General features: G+C 46.1%; 1 protein-coding gene across 1 annotated transcript; it reads left to right on the forward strand.

The window, feature by feature from the left end:
- Positions 1–7,438: 7,438 nt before the first annotated feature.
- Positions 7,439–8,101, forward strand: LOC140718984 (dual specificity protein phosphatase 14-like). The gene has a single exon (XM_073033294.1). It carries the CDS (start codon positions 7,439–7,441, stop codon positions 8,099–8,101), a length of 663 nt encoding a protein of 220 aa, XP_072889395.1.
- The last annotated feature ends 2,768 nt before the right edge of the window (positions 8,102–10,869 follow it).

A 10,869-nucleotide genomic window follows, 5' to 3' on the forward strand; every position in this document is an offset into this window, starting at 1 on the left:
CATGGGTGACTTTAACTTCCCTAATATTGATTGGCACTTGATTAGTTCCAAGGGTTTAGATGAGGCAGAGTTTGTTAAGTGTGTCCAGGATGGATTCCTGTCACAGTATGTTGCCAGACCGACTAGATCTAGTATTAGGTAACAAATTGGGTCAGGTCACAGATCTGTCAGTGGGTGAGCATCTGGGGGACAGTGATCACCGCACCCTGACCTTTAGCATTATCATGGAAAAGGATAGAATCAGAGACGATAGGAAAATTTTTAATTGGGGAAGGGCAAATTATGGGGCTATAAGGCTAGAACTTGCGGGTGTGAATTGGGATGATGTTTTTGCAGGGAAATGTACTATGGACATGTGGTCGATGTTTAAGGATCTCTTGTAGGATGTTAGGGATAAATTTGTCCCAGTGAGGAAGATAAAGAATGGTAGGGTGATGGAACCATAGGTGACAAGTGAAGTGGAAAATCTAGTCAGGTGGAAGAAGACAGCATAAATGAGGTTTAGGAAGCAAGGATCAGATAGGTCTATTGAGGAATATAGTGTAGCAAGAAAGGAGCTTAAGAAGGGGCTGAGAAGAGCAAGAAGGGGGCATGAGAAGGCCTTGGCGAGTAGGGTAAAGGAAAACCCCAAGGCTTTCTTCAATTATGTGAAGAACAAAAGGATGACAGGAGTGAAGGTAGGACCGATTAGAGATAAAGTGGGAAGATGTGCCTGGAGGCTGTGGAAGTGAGTAAAGTCCTCAATGAATACTTCTCTTCAGTATTCACCACTGAGATGGAATGATGACGATGAGGACAATATGAGTGAGGTTGATGTTCTGGAGCATGTTGATATTAAGGGAGAGGAGGTGTTGGAGTTGTTAAAATACATTAGGATGGATAAGTCCCCGGGGCCTGATGGAATATTCCCCAGGCTGCTCCACGAGGCAAGGGAAGGGATTGCTGAACCTCTGGCTAGGATCTTTATGTCCTCGTTGTCCATGGGAATGGTACTGGAGGATTGGAGGGAGGCGAATGTTGTCCCCTTGTTCAAAAAAGGTAGTAGGGATAGTCCAGGTAATTATAAACTAGTGAGCCTTACATCTGTGGTGGGAAAGATGTTGAGAAAGATTCTTAGAGATAGGATCTATGGGCATTTAGAGAATCATGGTCTGATCAGGGACAGTCAGCACGGCTTTGTGAAGGGCAGATCATGCCTAACAAGCCTGACAGAGTTCTTTGAGGAGGTGACCAGGCATATAGATGAGGGTAGTGCAGTGGATGTGATCTACATGGATTTTAGTAAGGCATTTGACAAGGTTCCACACAGTAGGCTTATTCAGAAAGTCAGAAGGCATGGGATCCAGGGAAGTTTGGCCAGGTGGATTCAGAATTGGCTTGCCTGCAGAAGGCAGAGGGTTGTGGTGGAGGGAGTACATTCAGATTGGAGGGTTGGGACTAGTGGTGTCCCACAAGGATCTGTTATGGGACCTCTACTTTTTGATTTTTATTAACGACCTGGATGTGGAGGTAGAAGGGTGGGTTGGCAAGTTTGCAGACAACACAAAGGTTGGTGGTGTTGTAGATAGTGTAGAGGATTGTCAAAGATTGCAGAGAGACATTGATAGGATGCAGAAGTGGGCTTAGAAGTGGCAGATGGAGTTCAACCCGGAGAAGTGTGAGGTGGTACACTTTGGAAGGACAAACTCCAAGGCAGAGTATAAAGTAAATGGCAGGATACTTGGTAATATGGAGGAGCAGAGGGATCGGGGGTACATGTCCACAGATCCCTGAAAGTTGCCTCACAGGTAGATAGAGTAGTTAAGAAAGCTTATGGGGTGTTAGCTTTCATAAGTTGAGGTATAGAGTTTAAGAGATGTGATGTAATGATGCAGCTCTATAAAACTCTAGTTAGGCCACACTTGGAGTACTGTGTCCAGTTCTGGTCGCCTCGGTATAGGAAGGATGTGGATGCATTGGAAAAGGTACAGAGGAGATTTACCAGGATGCTGCCTGGTTTAGAGAGTATGGATTGTGATCAGAGATTAAGGGAGCTAGGGCTTTACATTTTGGAGAGAAGGAGGATGAGAGGAGACATGATAGAGGTATACAAGATGTTAAGAGGAATAGATAGAGTGGACAGCCAGTTGTTCTTCCCCAGGGCACCACTGCTCAGGACAAGAGGACATGGCTTTAAGGTAAGGGGAGGGAAGTTCAAGGGGGATATTAGAGGAAGATTTTTCACTCAGAGAGTGGTTGGTGCGTGGAATGCACTGCCTGATTCAGTGGTGGAGGCAGATACACTAGTGAAGTTTAATAGACTACTAGACAAGTATATGGAGGAATTTAAGGTGGGGGGTTATATGGGAGGCAGGGTTTGAGGGTCAGCACAACATTGTGGGCCGAAGACCCTGTAATGTGCTGTACTATTCTATGTTCTTTCCCAAACTCCTTTGAAACAAAATGACTCCCTGAATCATACACTCACTTCAAACACACTGGCTACAAGTTCCACACACTCCCTTTAAGCACACTGACACCGTTTCCCACACACCCTTTAATCACATTGGCTCCTTGTTGCCCACACACTTTTTAAACATTTTGGCTAACTGTACTGAACACTCCCTGTAATAACACCGGGTCCCTTTTTTCCACACCCCTTTAAAGTCACTGACTCCCTGTTTTCCACACCACCTTAAGCACACTGGCATATCGTTTCCAACTATAAGAGATGTAACCCATGGACCAATGTTCCTGGGACTCAATTCACAGCCTGATCAACCCTGGCTGGTCACCTGGGTGAGAGTGTTTAATGTTGAACGACCCTAAACACACGATGACCCCAGTTTCATCACTGATGATATGTCCCAGCACATCCTAGGATGTATCTCAGCGTGATTGTCTTTCATTGTATCGCTGCTGCAAAACAACAAATTTCACAACGTTCGTCAGTAATATCAAACCTGATTCTGACCTACACCAATCCCATTTGACCGCATTAGGACTCTATCTCCCTCTGTCTTGCAAATTTACACACTACAGTGTTGTTTGGGAAAGTTCCAGAGTCCTCATCACATTAACAATATTCCAGTAACAGCATGGCCTGGGTGTATTTGTCCTTAGTCAGAAATCTGCAGACTGATTTGCATTTCCGATCTCCTTATCAAAATTCCGGTTTTACACAAAATTATAAAATGTTCACCCAAACTTCGGGATAACTGCTCACAAAGTTGTCAAAAGTTTACCCATACACCGGGGTAATTGAATATAAAACTAAAAAGGTTTATCGAAGCTCCAGAATAAACTGTTAACAAAGCCATTGGAGAAAACTTTCGCGAACTTCTCTGTAGTTGTCCCGGAGCTTGGGTAAAGTTTCTGTTCCCTGAGACCAAGAAATACTCCCCTCCTGCTCTGGCGCTTAACTACCTTTGGTGAATGGATCAAGTGCCGTGACCCCGCCCCCGGCGGTTGCCATGGAGACGGACGTTTGTTTCACCTATCCCGAGAAAGCCCCAGCGTCAGCTCCGCAGTGTGAAAGTGTAGTTGGGTGGATTCGTCAGATAACAAGAGCCAGACGTCGGACAACTCTCCTACTGACCAGAAGGTGTTCGCTGGCTGGTGAGGAGGAAGGACTGGTGGGTGGGGAGGGAGATGTTGACCTGAATCAGAAGAACAGGCTTTTTTCGCCAGTGAGGTGGGGGGTTGCTGCATATCAGAGGAGTGGGCTAAAGACCAGAGGTGAGGGATTTAACAGAGATATCAAAAGCAGCTTCTTCACGCAGAGGTTGGTCCGTATCGGAACAAGCTGCCAGAGGAAGTGGTTGAGGGAGGTACATTAACAATGTTTAAGAGACACTAGGACATTATTATCTCATGTAACGTCTTAAACATAGAAAACCTACAGCACAATACAGGCCCTTCGGCCCACAAATTTGTGCCGAACATGTCCCTACCTTAATTTCCTTAATTACCTTAATTAATAGGCTTACCTATAGCCCTCTATTTTACTAAGCTCCATGTATCCTCTTGTGGCAACCATTTCAGCCCTGGGTGTTACAGTTACAGAGAAAGTGCAGTACAGACAGAGAGTAAGGTGCAAGGGCTACGATGAGGTAGATTGAGTAAATTGGCTTATTACCACATGTAAACTAAACAGGGTTTAGTGTAGTAGATGTAGGAGCAAACTAAAAGATCATATGGACTTGTTGTTCAAATCCACTGGATCACATCAGCAGACCAGTCAAAGCTCATCTATCTGAACTGGAATTTCAGAACCAGAATCACTTTTTTGCCAGTATGTGAAATGTACCAGAAATGATTGTGGTTGGATTCCAAGCATAAACCACAGGACAGCCAACACAATAGCAACCAACCGTTTACAAGACAATAGTGCAAACATCCATGAGCAATCAACAATTAGCAGAATGGTCACATGCTAATAATCAAATAATAATAATGTTAATAATCAAACTTAAATAAAGGCCAACATATGAACACATCAACAGAACATGAAGATCTGGAAAGACCATTTAATGGATGTTGTGCAGGGACAGTTAGGGTATTACACCTCAGTGACTTTTGTTGAGAAGTTGGATAGCTACAGAAAAGTTTTGGAGGTGACATGGCAATTTGGTGAATAGGTGACTGCTAGGGTACAGCTTTTACCATCTCAGTTTATGAGATTACGCAGAAACTGATCAATAGTGAAATTTTTCACAATAGAGTAATGGTTTCAGAATAATTTCATTAAGTAACATATTAAGTATTAATTACAGAATAAAATGATTATCCATAAGCCTAACATAGTAAATCCAATTTTCTGTTACAACAATAGGTGCACACTGACGTTCCTGAACCTTGAGTCATCACTGTTGCATTCAATGTCTCTATTTCTAGGCTTTGCTGGAGGTTCCCCATTACCACATTCACACAATCCATATTCCTATTTACTACTTACTAGCCCTCACCATTCCTTCCCTTGCAGCAAGCAAAATTTGGGAAAAAGTTATGCAGATTTAGTGAGTGAAATATGGGATATGGAGGGGTAGGGAATGCCCATCATCAGTGGCATAGAGTTGAAGGGCTGCCTGTTATCCTATGCTGTATGACTCTTCTGTTAGCACATCCTTTTCTGTTGTGTTGAGACCAGATCTCTACACAATACTCCAAATGCACAAATACACAAATTTTCCCCATGGGGATGAATAAAGTATCTATCTATCTAAATGCGGCCTTGTACAACATGAAATGTCAACCATGTGGGAGACGAGATTGAGCAGATTGGACTGATCCCTCTGGGGTTGAAAAGAACGAGAGGGGACAGATATCAACAAGACTCTGACTGGATGTAGGAGGGTGAGTCCCCCAGATAAAACTATAAAGTCACCAAGTTATACAGACAGAAACATATCTTTCGGCTCAACTGCTCCATACCAACCAATATCCTCTCTGCCCATGTTTGCCTCCTATCCATGTACCTGTCCAAGTGTCTTTTCAATCTTGTAAATTAATTGTCCTCTGGCATCTTGTTCCATTAACATACCACCCTCCCTGAAAGTGCCGCACAGGTTGAGAGGGTAGTAAAGAAGGCATATTGTATACTTGCCATTATTTGTCAAGACACTGAGTTCCAGATTCAGGTACTTACATTTCACCTTTATAAAACTCTGGTCAGGTTGCATCTCAAGTATCACATTCAGTTCTGCTCACCCCATTGCAGGAAGGGTATGGGGGCTTTGGAGAGGGTGTAGAAGAGATTCACCAGGAGGCTACCATGATTAGAGGGCATGAGCTATGAGGAGAGATTGGACAAACTTGGGTTGTTTTCTCTGAAACAGCAAAAGCTGAGGGGAGACCTAATAGAGGTTTATCAGGTTACGAGATGTATAGACAGAGTAGATGCTGGTATCTTTTTCTCCAAAGTAAAAAAGTCTAATTTAAGATGGGAGGGGGTAAGTTTAAATGAGATGTGTGTGATATGTTTCTTTTTACACAGAGAATGGTGGGTGCCTGGTGTGCTGCTGGGAGTGGTGATAGAGGTGATTAAGATTTTGTTCGAAAGAGGTTTGAGTTGGGGGTGGTGATGGGGTGTTGGGGTCTCAAAGTGAACAGGATGTTGGTCAGGGGAAGTCAGAGGGTGGGTGTACAGGGTCAGAGGTCTTAGGGTTACAGTGGAGGTTAGAAAACACAAGTTGTGTTTGGGTCGGAAGGCACTGAGGGGTCAGTAACAATTGAAGCTTTACCTCTAATCTTTCTCTCTCCCACCCCTTCACCCACTACTCTTGCCCTCCCCCTCCGTCTCCCTTTCTCTCCCATTCCCTCACCTTCTGTCTTCCCCTCTCTCCCCACTCCTCTCCACCCTTCCTCCTTTAAATCACACCCTCACTCTCTCCACCTCATTCCCATCATTCTCCTTTCTCCCCTACCCCTCCTCCCCCTCTCTCTCCCATCTCCCTCCCTCTTTCCCTTCATCTTTCCCATCCACAATCTTTCATCTCCCACACTCCATCTCTCATTCTACCTCCTCCTTTCCTCTCCCCTCCATCTTCCCTCTACTCCTTCCTCCTGCCACTCACCCCTCTCTTCACCCTATCCTGCCCCTCCCTCCACTTTCCTCCTCACTCCTTCCCTCCCCTCCCTCTCTCATCTGTGTTCTCACTCTTTCTTCTCTCTCTCCTCCAACCCTTTCACTTCCCTCTCTACCCCACTGCCCTCTCCCCTTCACCTCTATTCCTCCTCTCTCCCCTCTCTCTCTACCCCTCCTTCTCCCTCTCCCGCTGTAATTTCCTCTCCCCTCACTCTCTATTGCTTTCTCTCTCTCTCTCCCTCCCCTCGCCCAACTCTCTCTGTCCCCTTCCCTTTCACCTCACTCTTCTCTATTACCCTCCTCCGCTCGTTCTCTATCCCTCTCTCTCATTACTCCCTTTCTCACCCTCTCACTCACTCTTGTTCCACCTCCCTCTCATCCCTATCCCCTCAACACCCACCCTCTCTTCCTTTTACTCCTCCCTCTCTTTTTTCTCTCCACTTTTCCCACTACCCCATCACCACCTCTCCTGCCTACCTTCCCTCCCTGTTCTGTTCTCTCCCCTTCCCCCTTATTCTATGTCCCCCTCCCTCCTACCCCTCACTCTTCCACCCATTCACCCTCCCTCTCTTTCACTCCTCCCTCTCACCCACTTCCCCTACACACTTACTGTCTCTCACTTCCACACTCTCTTTTGCCACCATCTTTCCCTTCTCACCCCTCTACCCCATCACTCTGCCTATCCCTACCTTCCCTCTCTCTCACCCGTTTCCTGCCTTTCTCTTCCCCCAATTTCTCCCTCCCACTCCCACTCTCCCCTATATTTTCCTCTCTCTTCACCTGTCTCCCTCCATCTAACCCCTCCGTTGCCTTCCATCCCTCTCCCATCTCCCTCCCTCCACCCCTCCAACAGCTCCAATGATACACGCCTCTATGGAAATGCAGCCCCTCAGCTTCTTCCTGCCTAAAACCCAGGGCCTCCCCTCTGTCCCTCTACCCCCTCCTCCACCTCCCTCTCAACCTCCACCCCTCACTCTGCCCCTCTTTTCCCCTCCCCTCGGCTCCCTGTCTCCCCTTTCTCAGGTCACACCCTCCCTCTTCCTGAGTGGCGGGATTGTGGCCTCAGATGGACAGGCCCTCCGCAACCGAGGCATCACCTGTGTGGTGAACGCTACGCTGGAGATGAATGGCCCTCGCTGGCCAGGCCTTGAGTACTTACGAGTGCCCTTACCAGACCTGCCTCACGCTCCCCTCTCCCTCTACTTTGACTTGGTGGCAGATCGGATCTGGCAGGTGGCCCGACGGGGGGGTCGGACCCTGGTGCATTGTGCAGCAGGCATTAGCCGATCCCCCACCCTCTGCCTGGCCTACCTGATGAAATACCATGGGCAGAGCCTGCGCAAGGCCTACCGCTGGCTCCACTCCCGCCGCCCTATCATCCGCCCCAACGTCGGCTTCTGGCGTCAGCTGATCGACTACGAGAGGCGGCTCTTCGGCAGATACAGTGTTCGTATGGTGCCCACCCCCCTGGGCTTGGCCCCTGACCTCTATCTGCAGGAGGGGCATGGTTCTCTGCCCTACTGGGCCTTCCAATGAAACAGAGAGAGAGAAAACCTTATCAGAGCCACTGCTGCTTTCTTGGGCTAGGATGAGGGAATTGTGGGTGGACGGAGGTGAGGGAGAGATGTCTGGGGTCTGGGGTTGGGAATCATCTCTCTTCCTGTCACCACCCAGCACAACAGAAAGGGAAATAGATCATTGTTTTTCCAGGGGAAAATGGGGACATGCCAGCATTTATCACCCATCCCTGATCATCCTTCAGGAAGATGGGAGCATGCCAGCGTCTATCACCAATCCCTGATCATTCTTCAGAAGTTACAGTTGTGCCAGCATTTCTCACACACACTTAATTGTCCTGCAAGAAGGTAGGGAACTTGCCAGTGTTTATTCTACATCACTAATTGCCTCTCAAGATTTACCTCCTTGAACCACTGCTGTACAGAGTTCTATGACACAGAAATAAGCCTTTCAGCCTAATTGGTACATGCCAACCAAGATGCCCCAACCAAGCTGAATTCTCTAAACCTTTTTTCTTTGTGTACCTTCGAAGTGTCTTTTAAATGTTATTAATGTACCTGCTTAACCACTTTCTCTGACAGCTTGTTCCATATATGGACCACTCTCGGGTCGAAACAGTTGCCCACTGGGTCCCTATTAAATTTCTCCCCCTTACCTTAAACCTGTTTCCTCTGTTCTTGATAGCCCAACCCTGCAGAAAAAGAATGTCTGCATTTACCCTATCTGTGCCCCTCATGGTTTTATTTACCTCTATAAAATCAATCCTCAGTTTCCTGTGCTCCTAGGAACAATTTCCCAAACTACCCAACCTCTCTCCATAACTCAGTTCCTCAAGTCCCAGCAACATCCTTATAAATCTTTAAATGTTTCAAGGATACATTTAATGTCAGAGAAATGTGTACAATAAACATCCTGAAATGCTTTCTTCTTTGCAAACATCTAAGAAAACAGAGAAGTGCCCTAAAGAATGAATGACAGTTAAATGTTTGAACCCCAAAGTCCACCCCCAGCTCCCCTCCCTCCTGCGTGTAAGTGGCAGCAAGCACGATCCCTCCTCCCTCATGGCAAAAAAAGTACCAGAACCCGCCACTGAGCTCTCAAGCATGAGCAAAGCAACAGACTTTTAATTACCCCAAAGACTACTAGTTCACCCAGTATTCAACATACCACAGGTTCTCTCTCTCCCTAATAAGAGAAAAAGAGATGCCTTCATTTCTCAGCGAGTGGGGAGACATAACAAACAACTCACTAGTTTACAATGCTAAAAGTATGATGTACCTCTTTCCCAATGGCAGCAGTGAGAAAAGAGTATGTCTCGAATGGTGGGACGCCTTGATCAAGGCTACTGTTTTCTTATGGCAGCGTTCCTTCTAAATGTGCTCAGTGGTGGAGAAGGCTTGTCCTGTGATGGACTGGGCTGTACCTCTCTTCAGATACATAAAATGTAAAAGAGGGACAAGAGTCGATATTGGTCCACTGGAAAATGCTGGAGAGGTAGTAATAGAGGACAAGGAAACGGTGGGCGAACTGAATAAGTGTTTTGCATCAGTCTTCATTCTGGAACTCTAGCTGTATGGTGGAAGTTCCATGTGTCAGGTGTCATGAAGTGTGTGAAGTTACCATGACTAGAGAGAAGGTTCTTGGAAAGCTGAAAGGTCTGAAGATAAATATGTCACCTGGACCAGATGGTCTACACCCCAGAGTTCTAAAGAGGTGGCTGAAGACATTGTAGAGACATTAGTAATGATCTTTCAAGAATCACAAGATTCTGAAATGCTTTCAGTAGATTGGAAAATTGCAAATGTCACTCCATTGTAAGAAACAAGAGGCAGAAGAAAGGAAACTATAGGCCAGTTAGTCTGACCTCAGTGGCTAGGAAGATGTTGGAGTTAATTATTAAGGATATAGTCTTGGGTACTTGGAGGCACATGATAAAATAGGCTGCAATTAACATGGTTTCACCAAGGGAAAATCTTGCCTGACAAATCAAGGGTTAATGCACTGATCTCAGTTACAGGTTGAAATGACATACGGGATAGCACACTGGTGAAAGCGTCATTGTAATGATGTAAGGGATTGCGCACAGCTCCCTGTCTCAGGGTGTAATGACATAAGGCATCGCACACTGATTTCAGTCTCAGGCTGCAATGACATAAGGGATTGGCACACTGGTCTTAGACTCAGTGTAATTTCACACAGATCTGAGTCTCAGTATAATGATATAAGAGATATTACACTGGTCTCAATCTCTGTGTAATGAATAAAGGATAGAACACAGGTCTTAGTCTCATGGTGTAATAAAGTAAGGGATAGCACACTAGTCTCAACCTCAGTGTAATGACATAATGCATAGCACACTGATCAGTCTCACAGTGTAATGAGGGAAGTTAGCACTTTCGTCTCAGTCTCAGGGTGTAATGATGTAAGGAATGGCCCACTGGTGTCAGTCTTGGTGTAATGAGATAGGGGATAGTACATAGTCTCAGCTGAGGGTCTTACCCCCTTACCCCTGAGATAGGGGGTAGTACATAGTCTTACCCCCTGAGGAAATAGGAGCATTAGGCCATTCAGTCCATTAAGTCTGCTCCACCGTTATCATGGCTGATCCCAGATCCCACACAACCCCATACACCTGCCTTCTCGCCATATCCTTTGAAGCCCTGACCAATCAGGAAACGATCAACTTCCATCTTAAATATACCCACAGAATTTGTCTCCACCACAGTCTGTGGCAGAGCATTCCACAGATTCACTACTCTCTGGCTAAACAAATTCCTCCTTACCTC

The sequence above is a fragment of the Hemitrygon akajei genome, chromosome 31 (genome assembly GCF_048418815.1).
Source record: "Hemitrygon akajei chromosome 31, sHemAka1.3, whole genome shotgun sequence".
NCBI classification, from domain to species: Eukaryota; Metazoa; Chordata; class Chondrichthyes; order Myliobatiformes; family Dasyatidae; genus Hemitrygon; species Hemitrygon akajei.

Excerpts from the sequence above, each read along its gene's own strand:
- LOC140718984 (XM_073033294.1), top strand. The coding sequence starts at position 7,439 with ATGGAAATGCAGCCCCTCAGCTTCTTCCTGCCTAAAACCCAGGGCCTC.